The sequence below is a fragment of the Motacilla alba genome, chromosome 13 (genome assembly GCF_015832195.1).
Source record: "Motacilla alba alba isolate MOTALB_02 chromosome 13, Motacilla_alba_V1.0_pri, whole genome shotgun sequence".
Taxonomy (NCBI): Eukaryota; Metazoa; Chordata; class Aves; order Passeriformes; family Motacillidae; genus Motacilla; species Motacilla alba.
The window spans coordinates 8,903,123-8,927,122 of NC_052028.1; the positions used below are offsets into that span (position 1 = coordinate 8,903,123).

The 24,000-nt window shown below is 40.5% G+C and overlaps 1 protein-coding gene across 4 annotated transcripts; it reads left to right on the plus strand.

Moving 5' to 3' along the window:
- Nucleotides 1-12: 12 nt before the first annotated feature.
- Nucleotides 13-23,948, plus strand: DDX46 (DEAD-box helicase 46). Of its 4 annotated transcripts, none has more exons than XM_038150168.1 (24): nucleotides 13-118; nucleotides 2,377-2,559; nucleotides 2,832-2,972; nucleotides 3,837-3,954; nucleotides 4,123-4,288; nucleotides 4,583-4,734; nucleotides 5,051-5,164; nucleotides 5,774-5,939; nucleotides 6,309-6,429; nucleotides 6,779-6,954; nucleotides 7,358-7,479; nucleotides 8,302-8,380; nucleotides 10,169-10,251; nucleotides 11,088-11,252; nucleotides 11,585-11,747; nucleotides 12,639-12,832; nucleotides 13,355-13,492; nucleotides 14,119-14,268; nucleotides 14,888-15,085; nucleotides 15,666-15,884; nucleotides 16,404-16,548; nucleotides 17,168-17,241; nucleotides 17,702-17,780; nucleotides 22,012-23,948. In XM_038150168.1, the coding sequence occupies exons 1-23, from the start codon at nucleotides 102-104 to the stop codon at nucleotides 17,747-17,749; spliced, it is 3,132 nt and encodes a 1,043-aa protein (XP_038006096.1). In that variant the 5' UTR covers nucleotides 13-101; the 3' UTR covers nucleotides 17,750-17,780; nucleotides 22,012-23,948. The 4 variants fall into 4 exon arrangements, with proteins under 4 accessions (XP_038006096.1, XP_038006093.1, XP_038006094.1 ...); XM_038150165.1 differs by lacking the exon at nucleotides 22,012-23,948 and adding an exon at nucleotides 18,812-19,595; XM_038150166.1 differs by lacking the exon at nucleotides 22,012-23,948 and adding an exon at nucleotides 18,815-19,595.
- Nucleotides 23,949-24,000: the final 52 nt, after the last annotated feature.

Below are 24,000 nucleotides of genomic sequence, written 5' to 3' on the forward strand. Positions count from 1 at the left end.
GCGCTGCAGCGGAGCCGGGCCGGAAGGGGCGGCGCTCCCCGCCGGGCTCTGGCCGTGCGGGCGCGGAATGGCCGCCGCCGTGTAGCGGGAGCGCCGCCGCCATGGGCCGCGAGTCCAGGTGAGGGAGCGGCGCCACTGCCTCGCCCGCCCCGGCGGCGCGGCGCGCTCGGGGGTCGCGGCGCGGTGAGGGGGACAAAGGGCGGCCGGGCTCTCCCGGCCGGCGGGCGCGGAGGCCGCCGCGGCAGGGCCCGGGCCTGGAGCCGGCGCTGAGGCAGGGCCGGGCACTCGGGGCTCCGGCCGGGGCCGAGGGTCCCAGCGCTGGGTGGCTCCGAGCTGCCGGCGCTCACCGGCACCGACCTCGGGCTCCCGGAGCACCTCCGGTTTCTCGGGCTTGTTCCAAAATGTCGTGATTAGCCACGTAGAGGGGTTAGCTTGGTTTAGGTGTTTTCGCTTGTGCGTTTTGTGTTTATGAATCACGTGTATTTTGCCCTCTCCCAGCGGATGTAAAGACCCGATTCGGGTTGTAACCAGCTCGGCAGCAATGTGCCCTTGTGCTGCGTGTGTCTCGGGCCAAACCTGTGCTCCTGATGGAACGGAGCTGTTCACGCCTATCAGGCTTTAAACCGCTTCCACAATTTGCTAGTGCTGTCGGGCATATGCGTCTGTCTCGTAGTTTGATCAGATTTTTATACGAAATCTGACACGACAGTCCCCACATACAGTTGTACTACACTGTAACAGCTCCCGGGTCCATCTCCACCGAGGGAGACAGATAACTTGAAATTTTAACAACCACCTTAGGCTCAAATGAGTGATCTAGTGCAGAGCTGGGCACTCCCACAGATCTGTCCAGATTAGTTCTAAATTAGCTGAGCTGGGGCAGCAGTGGGTGGTACAGGGCACCCTTAGAGCCTCCTGAATTGAAAGGCAAGCTCTGGCACTCCAGCCAGCAGGACTCGGTTGCTTGTCACAGTATAGCTTCTCTGCTGAAAATGACAGGGATCGTCTGTTTGGGCTAAGAATAATGTTAAAAGTGGGTTTAAACTTGTATTCATTTTCTATTTTAACATAAAAAAGTTTTGTAAGTGAAGATATGGTAAGAGGGTGAGAATGAATGGTGGGTGGAGATGGGTGGGGGCTGCGTGTGCTGGGGGTGGTGTGAGGAAATGTTCCTCACATGGGGACTTTTGCAACCTGAAACCATCTTTGTGGCTTTACTGCACACTATAGAGGAAGAAAATTAAAAAACAAGAGTAGTTCTCTAAACAGAAAGATTAGAAAGAGAGGCAGTATAGAGTATGGCATTTTTTGATGGAGATGGAAAAGAAATGAAGAATCTCAATGCTGAGGGATGTTCTTTGCAGTCAGTTATCCTGCTGATAGGCAGGATGTGGGTGTGTGCTACTGTACTAACTCCAAGTGCATGTGCTGCCTAAATATACAACATAACATAGACTAGATATAAATATGCTGCTATTTTTAGAGCTGTACTATTTTAATACTACCATGGAACTGAAACAAGGAGTGGGGGGCTTCAAGTCTTGCCTTCTTTGCCTCTTCTTCTCAAGCATGACTACTGGGCTTGTCAGGAGAAAGGGTCTGTGAGTCCTGAGCCACAGGAGAGTGAACAAAGGAATTACTCTGGCATGGTGTCTGAAAATCTGGGATTGGAGGAAGAGGAAATGGTCACAGTCAAGGTCCTTCTGTGACTTCTACACTCAGTTGAAGAGTTTCCTAAAAAATTCCTGGCCCTGCTCTGCCCCCCAGTGTGGTTGGGATTAGAGCATTAATGAGGGCAGGAAAGGAGACACCCACCTCCATCACACCCCTCGAGCCTTGCTGGCTTCTGACAGCTTCTGTTGTGATGTTTGAAATGAAAGCATTTCTGTTGATGTCAGCATGGTAAAGGCATTGACCACAGCTCACTTCCTCAGGGGTTTATGTTCCTTTAATTCCAGTCTGGCAGCTCTCCCATTGAGCAGAGCTGTAGTTCACCTACCTTACATGGGTAAACGTTTATTGTACAAAAAGCAACAGAGAGCAGATTTTGGGATAGCTGCAAAGAGCCTTCAGCTTTTCCTATATATGAAATGGAACTCAGTGGATTTCTGAAAAGGAAATTGTTCTTGATGCTCTGGTGTTCTCATGATGTGCTTATAATACTAGTCTAAAACTAAAAGAAAATCATGACCAAATAATCCTTCTAATTTCAGCCTCATTAAGAGTGTATATGCATATTATGTATATTATACATGTAGTATCTATATTAATCAGTTTGGCAAGAAAGTTTGGACATTAAAAAAGTCCAAGAAATGGAGATTTTTTTTTGCTTGCTGTACGTGGTTGTGGTGCTCACAGTCTGGCTGTGCCACGCAGGCATTATCGGAAGCGCTCTGCGTCCCGGGGCCGCTCCGGGAGCCGCTCCCGGAGCCGTTCCCCGTCGGACAAGAGGAAGCGCGAGGACAGGCGCTCCAGGAGCCGCGACCGGGACCGCAGGCGCGAGAGGTCGCGCAGCAGGGACAAGAGAAGGTCTCGCTCGCGGGACAGAAAGCGTCAAAGGTACGACAGCAGCTCCAGCCGAAGGACCTCAAAGGGCCTGTCGGCTGAGTGCTGGTGCTCTCCCACTCCAGTCAGTTACGTTGCTGATGTCTCTGATGGATTGCACTATGCTCAAGGCTTTTTGCTTTTAAATGCCTTCTGGCTTGCTGGTGCTGGAGTTTGTAACTTCTTTCTGGTCTTGATGATTGGTGGGTTCCTTTTACAACCTGTTCCTCAAGGGAAGGCTAATCTATGAGCGTGTCCTAAGTGAAGACAATTTTGTTGCATGTCAGACGTTCAAGGAGTAGAGAACGGGAACGGAGCCGAGAGAGAAGACGATCCCGGAGCCGAGAGAGGAGGCGCTCGAGGAGCAGGAGTAGAGGGAGACGCTCTCGATCCTCCAGTCCAAGCAAGAACAGGAAAACAGAAAACAGGTATTCCTGTGTTCTTAGCTTTAGAAATGTGTAAAAGCTTACTGCAAGTCATTGTCTTTTAAATATATCTTGATAAGGTTTTCAGATCTAACTGAAAACAGCATACAGTCAGGCTCCGCTGTAAAATGAGCGGGAAGTCTGTAAATGATAACAACAGTATACAGCTTAAGTAGTGATGGCACTCTAGAAATCATGACAAGCTGGAATCAAAAAAGCTCTGGGTATAAGTGTATGTTTTGTATCAGAATAGTCCAAATAGCTAAAGGGAATTTTATATTTATTGTCATAAGCTAGCACAAATTAGGTTTGGATGCTTTCTTTTAAATTGGAAACAAAGTAAGTACAATAAAACCTGTTACAATTTTTTTTTTATTCAGTGCAAGTCTGCCCGTTGTGTTTGCATTACATAAGTAGCTTTTCCCAGGGAGAAGAGCTTTTGTGTGTCAGCCAGGACAGTGTGTTTAGGGGGATGCTCACACTTCCGTGGCAAGGTGCTAGATCACTTTACCTTTCTGTAGAAATTCCACAATCAGGAAATTTGTTCTCTTTTCTAAATGCTGACTTCAAGGAGGTGTAAAATAAAGCACAGAACAACTGGAGTATCAATTGTAAGAGCTCTGAAAATGAAGTCTGCAAAGAAATGAGAAAAGCACGTGAATTGCTGGCTTGGGTTAGAGTCTACATTATTGATAGTTAGAGGAAGTAATTCCATGACATGGAAAGATTGTCTGGGAAGCAGTGTGTTTTGTGAGGTGTTTGAAAACATAACAGGGTGATTATAGTTCTGTTTCTGTCCATCTTGTATGTATCCTCCCCCTGAGAAAAGCTGTAATGTTCTAAGAAACCTTTGATCTTACCTTTCAGATCAAGATCTAAAGAAAAGACAGAAGGTGTGGAAGTTTCCAAAGAAAAGAAAAAAGACAAAGATGACAAAGAGGAAGAGAAAGATAAAGATGCTACCACAAATGCTGTGGCCACCGAGGTAGAGACTTCTAACACTTGTAAATTTAAAAGATAAAGAATTTAAACCAGGAGGTTTGTGGATGTTGAGCCTTCTACAGCTTGCTCACTCAATGGTTACATTTGTTTCAAGAAGCTTAGGCTAGCCAGTGGCCATTAATTTTCACTTTTTGGTTGGTTTTTGTCGTAGAATTTCGATCAGAACAAACTAGAAGAAGAAATGAGAAAACGAAAAGAAAGAGTGGAGAAATGGAGGGAAGAACAACGCAAGAAGGCAATGGAAAACATAGGAGAGCTGAAAAAAGAAATTGAAGAGATGAAACAGGGGAAAAAATGGAGTTTAGAAGATGATGATGGTATTTAATCTCTTTATATAATACTTCTGTTCCTAGTTATATTTTTATTACAGTATCTTTAAAGCATCTAATTACTCTTCAGAATGTGAATCGTAAAATAAAAAAGCCTAAATCTGATCATGGTGTCAGATGGTTTAAGATACACTTTTGATAAACCAACTGGAGAGATTTGTATGAGGAAATGTTATATAGTAAAATAATGGGCTGTAGTTATTTGGGTGGACAGTAATTTGACACATGTAAAGACTTCTGTCTTTCCTTGTCTTTCATCTCCATCTTTTTCACTTTTATTAGATGATGAAGAGGAAACTGCAGAAGGAGAAAAAGAAGGCAATGAGGTTGAAGATGAGGAGTTAGATCCTTTAGATGCTTACATGGAAGAAGTAAAAGAAGAGGTCAAGAAGTTCAATATGAGAAGTGTGAAAGGTGGAGGTGGGAGTGAAAAGGTAAAATCACTTCTTAAATATTTCTTGCTTTTAAAAGACTTTGTGTTTTACTATCAAAATGGCTTGGGCAAAATGGGGGAAAGTGCAAAAAAGCAACAGGTTATATGCACTTAATGCATGTTTGCTTTAACTATCATTTCCTGGTGTTTTTATGAAACTGTTTATCAAGCATTATTCTGATAAAATTTCACTAAGGGAAGTAGGAAATAAATTGCTCAGCATAATATATCCAGAAGTACAAATATTTTGTATGCTTTTTACAGGATGGGTTTTGTTTTATACAATAGGGCATTAATTTTTTTAAACCTTTTTTTAGAAAACTGGACCAACTGTTACCAAGGTGGTAACTGTGGTGACAACCAAAAAGGCAGCTGCTGAGTCAGAAAAGAAGAAAGGGGAGCTCATGGAGAATGACCAAGATGCAATGGAGGTAATGGGAATGTTTTGTATTTCTCTTGTGAGCAGGCAAAGTGCCTGTTCTTGCTTCCTGTGGTTGTGTGTGGTGTTTGGCCTGAAGAGCTGTGAAGGGTGTGAGGATTTTGCTGCTCAGGAGGCTGTGGAGGGGCAGCCTTGTCTGAGTCACTGACTCAACACCCTGCAGGCCCTGGAGCTCAGACACTTCAGGCTGTGCTCTTTGGCTGCAGTTCCAGTCTTAGTGGTGCTCCTTCAGAGCTGAGCTGGGGACATCTGTCAGAGCTGTGACTGCAGTGTGACACCAGTCTGCTGGCTGGCTGCTTTCTCTTAATTTCCTCTTACTGTTTCTTTGGTGTGGCAGTGATTAGTTCTGAATGACAGGGCTGGCATTGGTAAAGCTGTGAAAGTGACACAGAACGTGGTGAGAGTTAAGGTTTGGGAGAAACATGAAAGCATTAGGGGAAAGAACAATTGGGACCCATAAGTTAAGAGTGCATCTTCAGTTTCATGTCTAATACAGTGAGAAATACTTGTTGCTTCTGAATAGCTTCACTATAAATTACAAAAGCCAAACACCTTCATAGTTCATTAATCCTAATGTACACAAAAATTGTGATCTCTGCAGTATTCCTCAGAAGAGGAGGAAGTTGACCTTCAGACTGCCCTGACTGGCTATCAGACCAAGCAGAGAAAGCTGCTGGAACCAGTGGATCATGGAAAGATAGAATATGAACCTTTCAGGAAAAACTTCTATGTTGAAGTTCCAGAACTAGCTAAAATGACTCAAGAAGGTAAAGACAAATACAACCAGAACACCTTGGTACCATTGAAGAAAAGAATGGTGGATTTCAGTGTGCTAAGGAACAGCAAATGCTTTGCACTGTAAAAAGCATTTGGAGCAACTGGCTATAGAAAAATGTTAAATCAGGCGTATCTCTATTGTTGATAACTTATTATAATTATATATGAGGCTTTGATTGGAAAATTAACCTGGGTCCTTTCAACCTAACTCCTGTGTTTATGTGTAACAAGCAAAAAGCTGTTTTTCTGGTAGTGATAAAATTAGTATTTCATGCTAAGGGACAAAGCAAGAATTTTTTGATCAGGATAGTAGAGAAGTGTCAAGTTTGACTCTTGTTAAAAGATAAACTCTATTTCAGAGGTCAATGTGTACAGGCTGGAGCTGGAGGGAATTACAGTCAAGGGAAAAGGCTGTCCCAAACCAATAAAAACCTGGGTACAATGTGGTATTTCCATGAAGATTCTGACTGCCCTCAAAAAGTAAGGAAGCACTTTATGAACTGTATCATCCTTGATTTTGCTCGCTGTGTTCTGTCCTGTGTCCTTGAGAAGGACCTTTTACTTTGCTGCATAAAGAATGCCACATGTCCATGTCTGTAAATGCTACATGTATAGTCATGAGACTGTTTATTGCTCTGTTTTGAATTAATGTTATTAACTTTTCTCTGCCATTTGTATCATGCTGTTGCTGCTCATCTTGATCTGTATTTTTTGAAGGGCACTGATACGTATATGTAAATGTGAATATGTAAAAAAATTTTAGCATGACTTCATGATGCACATCTGTCAAATTCTATTTTGTTCTTACAATATTTTTTCCCTCTTTAAGACATGGCTATGAAAAGCCCACTCCAATTCAAACCCAGGCTATCCCAGCAATTATGAACGGACGGGATTTGATCGGCATTGCTAAAACAGGAAGTGGAAAAACTATTGCATTTCTCTTGCCCATGTTCAGACACATTATGGATCAGAGAGCACTAGAAGAAGGAGAAGGTCCCATCGGTAAAAAGATTTTATTTTCAAAGTTACTATTTAAATAAATATTATATCAAATATATGCTTTAGATGGTATTTCAGTTCTTTGTGTAGTTGTAGGGAGAAGTGCTTACTCATGTCCATTGATAAGTGGGGTTTTTTTAGTTAAAGATCACCGTGCTCTTTAATGTTGTTTTGTGGTAGTACTCCCATGTCCACATATCTGGGACACCTTCCTCTCTTGATTTTTACACTTGGACCAGATTTCCACTCCTTCCTCATAATGTCTCAGTTATCTTTTCCTTCAAATTACATTGTTAAAAACAGGAAGTAAATTGATGTAAACATCGTTACAAAAGATTAATTTCTATTGTGGAAAATACAGCATCTCTTATATTGCAATGTATGATGAAAATGTTTTGCTTTTCAGCTGTCATTATGACACCTACACGTGAGTTGGCTTTGCAGATTACCAAGGAGTGCAAAAAATTCTCAAAGACACTTGGGCTTCGAGTTGTCTGTGTTTATGGAGGAACAGGAATCAGTGAACAGGTATGCAGAACACATGCCTGGCTTATCAAAGAGTGCTTGGGCTTCATTAGTCAATGTTTCTTTTGTAGTAAAGTTAGTTGCTTTTCCTTTTCCATTAATCCAGTACATTTGCAGTCTTCATTATGGATTTTCTCTGTGGGAGTGGTAGTAATGCAAAGAGATTTGCATGTAACTTAGCCTTAAACAGTAATGATCCTGGAAAGTCTCAGATACGATCCTTAAAAATTTCAGACTGTTTGTCTTTTTGTATGTACTGAGCATTAAATTAAAATTTAATTATTACTGGGATGTAGTAGTTTGAAAGTTACTAGGAAGCTGTATTTTTCTGGGAGTTCTCCTAAAGATAACAAAAGCCAGAAAATTATAACTTTGGTTTATTGCATTATCAAATATTGCATCTTGAAGTAACTTAGAGATTATTTTCAAGGTTTTCCACACCTCCACCCCACCCATTTATGGTAACAGCAGGAGTGACCATCTGTGATGGAACGTGGCACGTCTACTATCACTTGTTCCTGATGTAACACTGACATTTCTTACAGGCTCTTAAGCATATGGAAGTCATATCTTCATTAAAACTGCTCCAGGTGGTGGTAACTCAGACTGTCAGGGGTTACTCTTTTTGGAAGCAAAGTTCTCCAGAGACTTGAAGAAATTACTAATTAAAATCTTTACATAATTCATGTTAGTAGAACATGTATTGATGTAAGATGTATTACAGTGTGGTGGTTTTCTTTTTTGCAAGGTGACATATGTTTAAAAAAATCTGAAAGAAATCACAAAGCAAAAACTAACAGATTTTTTACTGTGTTTTGAAATCAGATAGCTGAACTCAAAAGAGGTGCTGAAATTATTGTTTGCACACCTGGACGTATGATTGACATGTTAGCAGCTAACAATGGTGAGTAGAAAACCTTTTCCTTCTGGAGATTTTTTTTTACGTTTGTTGTGTAATTCTAACAGATTCAAAAGATCATGTATTTTGATAAATGCTCTTATGGAATTTTCTTATATCTCTTCAGGCTGCACTTATATAGCTATTGAGAATATATAGCACTAATAATAGGTTTAACCATATATTGATTTGACATTTTTGGGGAGGACAGGAAATATTACATTCTTGAAGAGTTTTTGAGAATGTTTATCACTGCTAAACTTGAAATATGCTGGTCCAAATTTTTGAAGTTGGAGTCCTTTAGATAAAGGTTCTGTAACAGTTGCTTATTTTGTCTGCCCGTTGATCCCTTCTCCGTGCTAGAGTAGCTCAGCAGTTCCCCACTTTACAAGAGCATCTGACTCTGCCTTTATCTGTTGGCTTTACAAAACAAAGAAGCCCTCCCTAAATACCTGCTCAGAAGTAAAAGAAACTGACATTATATCAGATATTCAGATTGATTAAACTGAGCCACTGCAGCTTTAAGAGGTTTTGTCCTAGTGTAACCATTGCATGCTTATTAGATAAAGTTTTATTATTAAATTATTCCACATCAAAACCTCTACTAAACTGTTGACATTATTTAACTTCTGTGAAAAAAGTACCTTCAAGACATATAGAACTGGGCTTCCAAGACTTATATCGTCAAAGGTAGGTACATTAATGCTGTTCCCAAGTAATTTTACAAAGTTATTATTTGGGGATGAAAGTGTTAAGATGTTAAATAGATACGTAGATATAAGGAATCTGTTCCTTAATATTGAATTCCATATCTTAAAAAATGCAGCGCGTAATGTCTTAAATAATTTGAGGATTCAGCTACAATTTGCTGAAGCTGAGAGGACCAAATTCTTCTGTCGTTTGATAGGCACAAGTCTGAGTGATAGTTGCAGAAAATGTGACAAATCTTTTCCATTCAGAGAGCACTTGGCAGTGTCACTCCACAGTTGTGTGGAACTGTCTTTATATTGTTTGAGAGTATGATTCTAAAATCCTGGAGTTAAATCCTTCTCATGAAAGGGAATCTCTTCACTGTTTGGGAAGGGTGCTAGTTATCCTGTCCATGATAATTTCAAAATGTTCACAGAAACAGAAATTGCTTATTTTATTTCAACCTGTCCCAGAGTTTGGGGTGGTTCTTGATTTTAAATTCAGTAGTGTTACTGGGTAGGTTTTAATCTTTATATAGTAGTTATTTTTAAAAGACTGCTTACTCTGTTTTATGCCTATTATTAGCAGTGATCTAGAACTAGTATATTTATCCTCATATAGTTATTCTTAATTCCAAGGAAGCATTACAGATTGTGTATAAAGGAATTTTCTGAGGCTGCAGCAGTTAGCACTGGGCTTTGCCTTCCACACATGCGCTGTAATCTCTAATATGTTCTTTTCTAGGTGCCGCTGTCAGATACTGGCTGATGTGGCTCCTTGCTTCAGCTCAGTCTTAGTTTTATGATGTGTTTTGGCGAGGGCAGTTTTCTGAATTTTACAGGTTCTTCTGGCCCTATGATGGTATGCAAGAGAAGAGTTTGACAAACTAAAAGGGCCTTGTGCATACTTACACATTTCCCAGAATGTATGTGTGATTAAAGTGTGAACACTAAAATTCACATTTAGTGAATTTTTTAAAAAAAATAATTAATGTCTTTGTTAGAAGATAGTGAGACTATATAACATTTTTTAAAAATATTCCTAAGGGAAACTAGATTTCCATTTGATTTTGTTTCCCATGTGTTTTTTCCTCTCCTTTCACAGGTCGGGTGACAAACCTCCGTAGAGTCACGTACGTTGTACTTGATGAAGCTGACAGAATGTTTGACATGGGGTTTGAGCCTCAGGTAATTCATGACATAAGGGGTGGTGCCAAAAGAGACTGTTTTTCACATCCAGGGTTTTGCAATGCTGCATTATTACTACACTGCCAGTGGATGTTCAAAAGGATGTGCTGCATATGGACAGTGGTTTAAGCTGACTCTTAATATTTCTATTACTCTCCTATCCATTATCACATTATTATAACATCATATTATCCTCACGTCTAGTGGAATGTGTCCCTGCCCACGGCAAGGGCTTGGAACTGGAAGATCTTTAAGACTCCCTTCCAACCCAAACCATTTTGTGATTCTCTGTTTTGCTTTCAATAAATTCCTTCTATAGCTTAGATTTTCTCTAATACACAGAGTGTTTTACATGCTCATTTTGAGTACTTGTGGCCACGTGGTATCCCTGTGTAATTCCTTGATACAGGTGTTGTGTTAGTAGTTGTAGTCTTATAAAGTCTTTGATGTCTCTTGACAAGAGATAAGAACAAAATGTTGGAAATGCTGCTGACTTGCTGAGAGCTTTGGACATCCAGGGCTCTTCCAGTTGTCATGGGTTGTACTGTTCTCCAAAACTAGGAAGATTCCTTTTATTTGTCTCTTGAGCTGTAGGGTTTCTGCTGCATTTCCTAGGATTTTTGCTGAGCTGCTGCCAGATTACATATTGCCATTCAACTTCCTTCTGAATCCAGCGAGTTTTGCCATCTTCCAATGCCAGCAGCTTGGTGCCTAGAGGAAACGTGTAAAGAATGTTTTGTAGTCTGGGAGGTGCAGATACCACCCGACAGCTTTGTATGAGTGTGAAGTCGAGTTCCAGCAGGTGGATGTTAACAGGGAATGTTCTCTCACCACAGGTCATGCGCATTGTAGACAACGTCAGGCCTGACCGTCAGACTGTCATGTTCTCTGCTACTTTCCCCAGAGCTATGGAGGCCCTGGCTCGCAGGATCCTCAGTAAACCCATAGAGGTGCAGGTTGGAGGCAGAAGTGTTGTCTGTTCTGACGTGGAGCAACACGTGGTGAGTATGATACATCTGCCTCGCTTATCTTCTCATTTGCTTGCAAAAAGATTGTTCCCAGCAATGTCGAATATAAACCCACAGAGCTTTTATTATTAGAAGTTTACTGGCCTTATTTAAAATGAACTAAGAATAAATTAACACCCTAGTCTGCAAATGCAGTGTGATTTTTAAAGTTGGTTTGTAGCACTAAGCTGAAAAACTGTTTTACCAGTAGCTGTGGGAACAGCCTGAAAAAATCATCTCCTGTTCCTGATTTTTACTTTTATGCACTCTGGATTTGTTTAATGATTCAAGATACAAGTTATATTCTTTTGTGTGTCTTTTTCCAGATTGTCATAGAAGAGGAGAACAAATTTCTGAAGTTACTGGAGCTACTGGGACATTATCAGGAGAAAGGATCTGTTATCATATTTGTAGATAAGCAAGAACACGCTGATGGCTTGTTGAAAGATTTAATGAGGGCCTCTTATCCTTGCTTGTCTCTCCATGGAGGTAATTTGCAAATTTAAGGACTGATACTAACTACTCCCAACTAGGATGTTGGTATCCAGTAGTTAAAAATAACATAGTTTCTGTATAGTACCAATTTTATTACTTCTTCATAAGCAGGTTTTGCTTTGTAATTGGGGAGGATAATTGTCTAATTTGAAATAGACGTGATAGTTTTGTGTAATTACTCTTCATTGTTTTCTGTGAGATGTCATCAGCTGCCAAATCTTGTGTCTGTGCAAGAGGACTGTTACTTAGAGTTAACACCTCCCAGGGATATTGCTAACTGCTTGTTATTGCAGAGCAGTGAGTGCCATTGGGGAGTATCACATGATATTTTTATTTGAGATTCCACAGTAACAGCAGTTGTCGCTTTACTTTTCTTCTATCAAGTAGTAATAGAATGGAAGTAGCAAGAGGAGAAAAATCTCTTTACAATGCTGTCCATGCTGTCCATCCCAGTGTATCTTAAAACTTAAAATATTTTTTAAGAGCATTTTATATAAAATCAGTAAGTACCAAATCAGTGTTCAGCAGGAATGCAGCAATGAAAGAGGGAAAAATATTCTTGTTCTTATGAGATTTCTGTTGCCTTTAGAGAACAGACAGCACCTCCAGATGAGGTCTCAGCTGAGGTACAAAAGAGAAAATAATATTAAAAAACATTTTGAGGCTCTTGGTATGGGGAAAACATCTTATGGTAGTTGAAAAATTAAAAGTTATTCTAAATAATAGAGGTTATTTTGGCTAAAGTATTTTGCCTTCAAAAGTGTGAAAGTGTTGAAGTTTTATTTGCTTGTGGTTTTGGTTGTTTGAAGTTGCAGGGTATTTTGACCTGTGTACAAATTCCCGTGACTTCAAGCAGAGCTTTATAATAACTGATTTGTCTTGCAGGTATTGATCAGTATGACAGGGACAGCATCATTAATGACTTCAAGAATGGAACCTGCAAGCTTCTGGTGGCCACGTCCGTGGCAGCGAGGGGCTTGGATGTGAAGCAGCTGATGCTGGTGGTCAATTACAGCTGTCCCAACCACTACGAGGACTATGTGCACCGAGCAGGCCGCACTGGGCGAGCTGGCAATAAAGTATGTACACTCACTTGTCAGGTCTGGTTACTGCTGGCATTTTCCCCTTTATTGTTTGATGAAGTTGTTCCAAGGGATAGCTACAGAGGGAGTAGTTTGTATTGTTGGTGGGAAGAGTGTTCTTCGTATGTTCTGTACTTCAGCAATCTGAAATATGGAAGTTCTTCTGATGTCTGTTCTTTTAAGTCCCATTTGTGGCTGAAAGTTAGGGTGTTTTTCACTGTTGGAAATGTGCCCTACTAAATTGATAAAGATTTTAATTTTTCCAACTTTTAACCATGACAGCACGGGTTGGAAGGAGAGATTTCAGTGTTTACTATCTTTGGATGATTACCTCTGTGTCAGCTTCCTGGGAAATCACAATATTCATTCTACGCTTCCACTACAAAGGAGTTGTTGCATGACTGTCATGGTTACTTTCATTGACCAAAAACCAGCATCTGTGCAAGGGTGCTTCAATAAATTTAGAGATAGTGTCTTTAGAGCTTTTTCCTAATTGTCTCTTAAATGAATTTTGACCAGGGATATGCATATACATTCATTACTGAGGATCAGGCACGTTATGCTGGTGATATCATTAAGGCTTTGGAATTGTCTGGGAATCCAATTCCTCCTGATTTGGAGAAGCTCTGGGCTGACTTCAAAGACCAACAGAAGGCTGTAAGTAATTCTTCTGCAGGGGGCTTGGTCCAGATTTAATGCTTGTGCATGCATGTGTCCAGTGTACATGCATGGCTCACCTCTCTGGGAACACGTGTGTGCTTGGCTGAGTGTGTCAGTGACCTCTAGATTGGGATCTTGAATGTCATTTAAAGAACTGTTCTTGAGAATTCCAATATTGTCACTGGATATATAATAAATACCTGTGGTGTAAGGGGAACTTTGGCTTTTAACAAAATTCACATACAAGATAATGTATGTGAACTTGTATGATTATTTCTGGAGCTCTCACCATCAGAGGATCTCGCTCATGCTGAGAAGAGTGACTTTGGAGTTTTTGTGATATGAAAAATGGAGGGGTTTTTTTTACTGCATTTAAAAAGCGTTTAAAATGTATACTTACAGAAAACCCCAATAGGGTACTGTCTCTGCTGAATTAACATAGGTTTTTTTAATTACATTTCATTGTAAAATGCAGCTTTTAAATTTGAAGCACTTTATGAATGTGCTGGGATTTGCTTTTTAAAGAATTTCAAAATTATTTGCATAATCTTAAAGTTATTTTATGACTACAAGAGCTAGGATTTGAAAGTCCTAAGTATGATAATACATGTTTTTGTTTTCAGGAGGGAAAGTTGATTAAAAAAAGCAGTGGATTCTCTGGCAAAGGTTTTAAATTTGATGAAACAGAACAGGCATTGGCTAACGAAAGAAAGAAGCTACAAAAAGCAGCTCTTGGCTTGCAGGATTCCGATGATGAAGATACAGCTGTTGATGTAAGCGCTTGGGAATAGGATTTAAGTTGCTTATGGATTTTCTCAGTACATTTGATTTTCTTCCCCAGTCAGTTGCATAATACATTGCAGAATGCATGGATTTCTGTTACTCTGTGACCTTTGTTACTGACTGCATGTATTCTTCAAATACAGAGATATAGCTATGAAGATCAAGATCTAGGAATATTTTCAGTGTCTCTTTTTGAATTACTGGTATTTTACACTTAACGTGTGTAGTTATGTAAATATCACATAAATTACTGGGGATATTAATCTTGCATAAATGAAGTAGAACAATGGTCCTCAGTTGCAAGCATATTTTTATTTGAAGTGTTTTAAAGACATTCATGGTAGCATTTTCATATGTTAAATCTTACTAAAATCCTTTCTTAATGTTAGATTCGTTTTTGTGACCTTGCAGGTAATCACCGAGTTCAGACTTTTTCCTGATTAGATCATCCTTTTGTTGAGCTGTAGTTTTGGGCAGGTTTCTACCATTTATTCAAGATTAATTTATTTAAGAACATGTAAACTAAATGCTCCATAGTGTTTCTTTGTTTATGATGGCAAGATTATATAGTGGTAAATGCAGTGATCAAATACTTGTTCTTTTCTTTAGATTGATGAACAAATTGAAAGCATGTTCAATTCAAAGAAAAGAGTAAAAGACATGGCAGCACCAGGAACATCAAATGCTCCTACACCATCAGCTGGGAATGCAGAAAAATTGGAAATTGCTAAAAGATTGGCTTTGAGAATCAATGCCCAGAAGAATCTTGGAGCAGAGGCACAAGTCATGGTTCCCTTCCACTTTAAGGTCAGGCTCTTTACAGATCAATTTTACTCTTTTTTAAAAAAGGTTGTTCAGTTCTTTGTTCTGTGGTTGCCATTTCCTGTAGTTTTTCTGCACACTAGTAACATCCTGCATTGTTTATCTCATTTAGGCTGGGCTAACTCACTCACATAGGATTTGTAAGTGAGCTGATTTGTTTATAGGACTTACAATAGAACCATAGATGCTTTGTCTACCCTGGCAAAGAGTTAATTAATTTCTGATAACATTACACAATTAGTTTTGTCAGCTTTGGCAGAGTTGCAGAACATCTTTCTCTGCTGAAGCATGGGATGTACATGTGATGTACAGTGTGTTTAGATTGAGTGTAATTGTCCTGGAATATCCAAAGATATTTAAAGCTGAAAATACAAAAGACCACTGAGATCTTTTCTTTGCAGGTGTGAAGGGAGTTGTTGAGAGGAAGGAAGGAAGAGCAGAAGTCTGGAGAATGTATTTTTATGTAGACAATTACATTACATAGAGAGCTTTCATGAAACCCTTATTGGTTTATATAGGACTTTTTTTGCTACCTTGTTCTCAGTATGGACCTGTGCTTTTACAGGATGTGATGCAGCAGGCTACAAATGCTATCCTGAGAGGAGGCACGATTCAAGCTCCTACTGTGTCTGCCAAGACCATTGCAGAGCAACTGGCTGAAAAGATCAATGCCAAGCTCAATTATGTACCCATAGAGAAGCAGGAGGAAGAGAAACAGGATGGAGGACAGAATGAATCCTTCAAGAGATATGAGGAAGAATTAGAGATCAATGACTTCCCACAGGCAAGTAACCATTTTGCTATAATCAAGTTTAAATGACCATCATTTAACAAAACCTCTCTTCATACTTACACCAGTAAAATACTGTGTCTCTATTCCTGATCATACCTAATTGAAATTGCTACATTAACTGTGATTACTTCTCAGGTTATATAAATGCAATGCTTTGGACTCATTCCAGAGAGTATCAGAGAAACAAGCATTCATTATCAGACAAAAATCTCTTCACCCTCTACCCACTTCTCTAATACCCAAATCTCTGACACTGTCTTGTGTTTTTTGCAAAGGCTTTACTGCCGTGACTGGAACAACTCTTTGCCCTTTTTTTAGTAGCTGAGTATTTCTGCCATTCAGAATATTGCTGCTCTGATCTAACTCACCTGTTATTTTGAGGATTTATATTTCACAGTGTCAGTTCTCTGTATTTACCTTTGAGGTTCTGCCCATGCTGGCAGAACTAATGGATTGCCATTTTGTGGTGCCTTTCTCCTTGTTGATCCTGTCATATCCTTCACCTTGCAGACTGCCAGATGGAAAGTTACCTCCAAAGAAGCACTGCAGAGAATCAGTGAATATTCTGAAGCTGCCATTACAATCAGGGGAACTTACTTCCCTCCAGGCAAAGAACCCAAGGAAGGAGAACGAAAGATTTATTTGGCTATAGAAAGTATGTATGCTTTTTATAAATGTTTCTATTAAGGCTATGAGTCTAGTTTTGTAATTAGACGTGGAATTTCTTGTAGTCAGTTTGGACACTTGAGTTACAGACTCACTGCAGTTACTTTGCAATTACTGAAAAACACTTGTTTATCTTTTTACACTTATCAAATGATCCATGGGGATCACAGAGAGGCTTCTCCTCACCTGCCACAGAACAACAGTAATGGATGAAATCAGTTTGGAGGAGAGGAAAAGAACAGAGGAAGAGCAATTAGCACAAAGAGGTCTGTGCCAGTGTGAAATAAGGAAGAAAATAGAATTCTGATTAGGCTGTTAAAGGTATAAGAAATTGCATCAACTACTACAACAAAAACTTGGCCAATGTCATGATGGTTGAGTTTTTCTCAAGAAACCTCGAATCCTACATATTTCTGAACAGTATCATTTATCTGGAGTGTCTTCCTTAAAAGAGAGCACAATCCAGCTTTGGCATTCTGTGCAGTAGAGTGTTCTTCACCAAATATCAGCAGATTTTACTGTGCTTCTGAAAGTAGACAGCAGTTACTATGCTGTAGGCTTCATACACAGAAAGTGTTTAAGATTATAATACATATTTTTATCTTCAGGTGCCAATGAACTTGCTGTACAGAAAGCAAAGGCAGAAATCACACGACTTATAAAAGAGGAGCTCATCAGATTGGTGAGTGCAATATCCAGAATGCAGATGGAAAGTGCATTAATGTGTGCTTTATGAGATTGACTTCTGCAAGAGTTGATGCTCTGGCATAAGGTTTTATTAATATCAGGGACTGGGACCTATAGATCTCAAAAACACTGTTTTCCTGAACAGCCTAAAAATTAAAAATCCATGGCACTGGTTAATCAGCCAGGACACGGCTGCTATCAACCAGCAGATGGAGATAACACATTGACAGAGCTTTTTGGATGAAGACCCCTCAAAGAGTTGGGTCCCAATAAATTTCCTAATTTCAACACCATCAGGCAGGAGAGAGGATTATTCCCCTCATTTTGATACTTTATATGTGTTGAGAGATCTGGTCTTCTGTAGCTTTACAGCATACCCAGCTAATAACTGTTCTATTGCAGTTCATTTATCCGTCTTCGCTTTTAACTGTGATTATCCTCTTCTTGATTTGCAGCAAAATTCTTACCAACCAACCAACAAAGGAAGATACAAAGTTCTATGAGCATTTGGAGTTATTTGTCTGCTAGTAGCTGGTGCGTGAAACTTCGTGGCTTCTGTTGTTTTTGCTGTTTACACTGCTTATTGTAAATTAAGAAATTTTTTTATTTCATCTTGCGGACATTTTTTAACAGAAAATTGATACTTGCTAAAGCATCTTAATTCTCTCCACTAAAGTTATCAGTCTTAAAGCCAGACCAGTTTTGGTGGAACATGATTTAATTTGAAAGTGCAGTTTGTACACTTTTCATCATAAAGAATATGAAATAAACCGACTTTAATTTTTTTGACAGACAATATACTGTTAAGTAAAATGAGATTTGTGTTGGAAATTGTTAGAATGTACCTGCTTCATATTGTTGAAATGGTTCACACATCAGTTTCTCCTGGAAAAATTATAAAACACCAAAATAAAGGCAGGATTTTTCTCCTGATCCAAAGCATCTCTCTGGCTGGTTCCACACACATTCATTTCCTGCACAAATGTCCCCTAAGGTCAGAGAGTCTTGCATTGATCAGAGTAGAGAATTTTATCCTTCTCATGTCCCCATTTTTCTTTATAATCCAGGTAATAGATAACTCTTTGGGGTTGTTGTAAAGTGAAATGTTTTGTAGTATGACAATAGTTTTCCTGTTTTTTTCTAAACATCAGACTTTTAGGATTTGATTTTTTTTCCTCATTTGGTGACATAAGAATGAAAGCCTGTTTTAGTTTAAAAAGGAATTCACAGAAAAAAAAGAGAAACCTCTTTTGTAATGAAATACAACTTTGTCACTCTTTTATATTGTTCTTATATATACATTTAATGTGATTACTCCCCCAGGATTGTCATCTTTATAACTGTTAGGACATGGCTTTAAGTAAAGATGTATAGTAATATTTATGAATGAATTCCACAAATACTATAATTGCAGTCAATAAGCTACTGGGACAGGCAAGACTGATATTTTTGAGGTCTCATCCCCATAACCAATAGGATTCATGAGGGACTCCACTCCTAAGCATTTAACTTCCATCTGCTTGTCTGGAGCCAAAGCAGTAGCAATTTGAATTCTTTCATTCTAGCAGCTGCAAGACTTTGAAGATGATGACTTTCAGAAGGACTTTCATAGAAAGCTTTTCTTACCTGACACACTGAGAAGAAACGTGTCATTTTAAACCAGCTGTGTATATACTGCTTGAACCCTGCTGAAGACAAATCATACAATCTGCATCTTGGCTGTATAAATTCACAACTTTTCTTTCCAAACTTCAAGTAATTTAAGTGACTCTTCATGTGTGCATACAACTGTCTGTTACCCTGTCAGTCTACTTTATTTGCAGTACAGGGAAGAAGCAAAGGAATGACTGTACCAGCTTAACAGTCTACTTTTAGGATAAGAACACTCCTAATGTAGTACTTGCCAGTGTTAATACATGGAGCAGAACAGAGAGAAGCAGCACACACAGTAACACTTCTCAAAACTTAAAACAGAAATCCCAAACTAAACTTCTGTGATTACATTTAAATACGTGTTTTCCTTGCTGTAAGGACTGGGGTTTGATGTCTTTCCTAGAAAATCTTTGTTGAATTGTCTAACTTTTGGACAGTGTCCCTTCCTAGAAATGACACATTTTGTGTATTTAATGAAGAGCACTGTGGAGTTTGGACAGCCTGACATGTCTTTAAAAGTCTTGGTTCAAAATGTTCCTATGTTGATATCTCCTAAAAAAGGCATGATGGAGACACTTTTATTGGGTTTCAGAGATGCAAAAATGTATCATCTTTAACTTCCTGGGGGTTTTAAATGCAATGTCAATATTCTTATGTTTTTTTAATTCCAACAAAAATAAAAGCAATTTCAATGTATATTTTTCAGAAACTGTCTTTCTGAATAGCTCCTCTGTTTTTGCACTGCTTCTGTGGTTTTTCCTGTGGCAGTTAACCTCATGCTGTTTGGAGAAGGGTGATGTTAACAGCAGCCTGTACTTTTGTTTTTGTGCTGGAAATGCAATGCCACACAGCCCAGACTCAGTTAAGAAAGTCACAGTGAAGGTGTTTGGATACGGGAAAACAGGAACAAAATGCATAAAAGCTGGGGGAAAAGAAACTCTCAAATTTACAAATACACAGGAAAATAAACAATGGAAACAGGATAAGAATAAAAGTTTGGAGAAGACAGAATTCAATAATGAAAATCTCCATGTAGGTTCTTCACAAGAGTGTCCATGGATCTAGACAAGATCTTTATAAACATCATGATTTGGCTGCTTTCCAGGGAATCTGCCCTGGTGGGAATAGCACAGGGATGCTGATTTTTATTTTATTTTTTCCTTTTAAATACACATGAGCAGAGCTTGTTCTGTTACCTGCCCAGGTGATAATGCCACCAGCTTTCAAGGTTGCCTTTATGCTCTCAGTGAGCGAGCAGCGATGTTTTGGGTGGATAAGTGATAAAAGTATTTGGCAGTGGATCATGAATCACCTTTTTCTAGCATGTCACATAGTGTGGTGGTGTCACTGTGCAGCAGGCTCACACCAGGCAGGGGAGGCAGGGTGAGACTCCTCCTCCCAGCCCAGCTCCCTCCTTCTCCATGGAAGTGACCCACCAGAGATTCAAACAGCAATAACCCCCCACCACCACCCCTGGGAAGGATTAATGCCTGAGTCAAGAAAACAGGAGAGACTAAATCCAGTATTTTGTGGGGGGGAAGAAAAATCACAGCAAGATAAAAAATATGTGCTATCACAGTTCAGACTGTTACACTCCCTGAATTATATGGTTCATGGTGCCACCTTTTGTTTAAAACAGGCAGCTCAAGGCCTATTTTGCTTTATGCTGACTTTATGCTATAAACATAACCCTGGACAGTGAGTGTTGATCACAGCCAGCAAGTTCTGTAGCTGTTCCCTGTGCTGGCTGCTTGAGATTTTACTTGCACAATTAAAGCACTGCAATTTAGTTAATGTGCATTTGGCTGCTAATTAAATAAAATATTCAGAAGCTAAAAGTACCATCTGTGGGGGCTTGTTGTACTCAAGTCTTCCAAATGGAAAAAAAAAATTTTTGTTAAGCAAAGTTTTCCTGAAATTCTGTGATTGTGGCAGCCAAATATAAAACAAACACCAAAGGCTGGATTTGGGATCTTCCTAAAATAAGAAAAAGAATGCTGGAATTGCAGGGAGTGAGAGAACACTGGTGGTTCAGTCCTTCAGGCATGTTTACAGCTGTAGGAAATGGTCATTGCTGCAGCCCAAGCAGTGGCAGGGTTACAGCCAGGTACCAGTGGCTGTGAGGGTGGAGCTGTGGAGGTGGCCTGGATTAGTTTTTAACTTTCTGCCATGGTCGTGATGCTGTTGATGGTGGGCTGCTGAACAGCTCGTTCCCAAGGGCCTGGCTTTGCCCCCGTTTGCTGGCACTGAGGGTCGTCCCTGAGCATTAGCGCGGGCCCTGTGTGCGCTGTGGCCTCCTCACGTGATGCTCCAGGAATGCACTTTCCTTTGATTATTTTGCTTGACCCAGATCTCTTCCAAATATGGTCTCAGCTTAAACAAGTTTGTGTTCTTAAGGCCTGGGCGTTTGCAGAATAAATTCTGCTTCCAGCTAACCGAGGCTGGCTGTATGGGGGAGTGGAGGCAGAGAGCAACCTAAAAATGCAAAAATAAAAGAGTCACAGCTGGATTCAAATTTGTCCCAAAATGTACATTTTGTACAATGTTTATACAATGCTAGGCAGGAAGATTTGTTTTCATAGTTTTAGCTACAGTAGAAACAATTGTTTTTAAATAAATGACCATTAGTCTGAGTGATTGCCACCCAAACTGGTTCTCTGAGACTTTTCATCTGAAACAGATTTAAATATTTTTCTTTAGTCAAACTGAGAGATACAAGATTGTTAAGCTGACCGGCATAAGCAGAGGTAAATTAATTAACATCTCAGATCTAAGTTATTATAGTGAGCTACGAAATTATGAATTACCTACTGCGGAGTGAGCATATGATTGTTACTTTATACTTTGGCCATTCTAAGTATGAAGTTCATCATCACAAACATTTCTCAAAATAATAAATACCCCATGGCAACTTTTCTGAAATGAATGGCCAAGCAAGGAAAATGTTACACTCAGAGTTGAGATTAAGGATTTTCATTAAAACCTACATTTCCTCTGCCTGTGCATGTTAGCTAGGAAGTGAATTTGTAGAAATGATCAGCTCCAATAATTCGGAGTTAAATAGACAGGAGGCCATGGCAGTTCCCATACTGACTTCTCCCTGTTTGCTCAGCATGCTCTGGAGCCCAGGACTGGCAAGAAGCTCCTGTATTGGCAGAAGAAGGAACTCGTGCTTTGAGGCCCTTCCTCTCCTTGAAAATGTGCATCCTTCGGCGAAATCTCCACTGAGAGAGGAGGAGAATGGCGTTTTGTGGTTCGGATGTGGGAAGGCTCAACATTTCATTGCATCACTTATCTTACAGATAATTAATGCAGTCATTTGGTGCTGCTAATGAGTCGGCCCTTTAGAGGAAGAAAAGGAGGAAGCAGATTCAGAACCGGAGGAACACCTTTGCTTCAGGCCCTGGGAGGTGTGACAGAAGAAGAGAGTGGCAGAGCAGTTTATCAGTGTTTGGTCCCTGTTGTTATCAGCACAGTTTCACAGAGGGGACCGGGCCCTGTTGCTAGCACATGACAATTTTAGCTGGCTCAGCTGGTGTGGGTTTGCCTGCAGTTTGGTGCAGGGCAGTGACACCAACCTGGCCAGCACAGAGCCATGGCCAGATCCAGGTCACACGATTAGATCTTGCTCTGCTCTGCCAGCAACAGCCTTAACAACAGCTGGGCTCCAGCTCCACAGCTTGGGATGGAGCCTTTCACTGCCTCACACTGCACTTCCACTCCTCTAGTGTCTGATGGCTTCTCTCTTCTGTTGAGACCAAAATTTCTGCAGAAATCAGGAGGATAAGTCCAGCCTGACTTCATCACCTTCCAGATTAAAACATTGCAAATAACAGGACACTGAGAAGGTATCAAACTGAACCATTTTTATTGGCATTTCCAACAGGCGTTTGAACAGCAGAAAGATGAGCTTTGTAAATAAACGGAATCATTTGCTAAATTAAGCTAAATAAATGCTGCTTTCCCCTGCTGCTTTCTTATATTGCAAGTGAGGATTCCTGCATGCATTAGGAAGAAATGGCAAGAATACGAATCATCATCTTGGCAGGATGTTTCACAGCAATTTTTGGCCTGAAGAGCTCCAAGTATTGTAGAAATGGAATGTCTTCGTGTTGGAGTACAGCAGTCTGCTCCTCAAACAACAGCAGGAGAGGAAAATATTTTTAAAAGCAGAATTAACCATTTGTGAAAGCTACAGGTTCTTCTTTCCTGGTCTTTTTTTGCTTTTATTATCTAAAACCTCATCTGAATAATACACAACATTTTTCAGGCTCTTTTGTGTGTCAGTCATTTAAGGACCAATGTGGTTATTCAGACCCTGGACCTCAAGGGTGCTCATGAAGGGCAGGAATCTGTTATAGTCATTAACAAATGTGCATTAAAAAATACGTTGGTCACAGCCCTCCACCAAGTGGGCAAAAGGTTGGATGGTGAAATGTGCTGGGCACTTAAAATGTTTCTATGGGATCTTTTTGTAAACAGTTGAAGTTGCAATTCCTGCAGTTGCTGTTCCTGCTTGCAGGTATGAAACTGTGCTTATAAGGCAAGACTGAACTCTTCAGAACACGGATGGATGAAACCAAGAAACGTGTTTAATAACCAGCAGTCCCAGAGATGGTCCGTGCCCGGACCCAGCCCCGTGTGAGCTCCGCCGGGAAGGACAGCTGTTCCCACTGCAGAGTCAGCAGGGAGACAGAACTCATGGGACACATCCTGCTAACAGCCCTGGAGCTGGACTACTCCGAAACGGACTGCAGCGTGTGCTGGAGTGCAGGTGGTGGAGTCACCGGCCCTGGAGGCGTTTGGGTAAAGCCTGGAGGTGGCACTCAGTGCCGCGGTCTGTTCGACGAGGCGGTGTCGGTCATAGGCTGGGCCCGGTGACCGCAGCGGTGCATTCCGACCCAAGTGAGCGTGTGCGTGTACTTTTGGCACAGAAGATACCACACTCCTCGCTTCCAGGGATGTGCAGGGCCACGCACGGTGCCTCAGGCGTTCGGGACACGGCCGTGCCCTCACCAGCCTCACCTCTGCCCGCCCGCCCCACAAAATGGCGGCGGCCGCGCGGCCCCGACCCTCGCCGGCGGGAGGGGCCTCGCCGGCC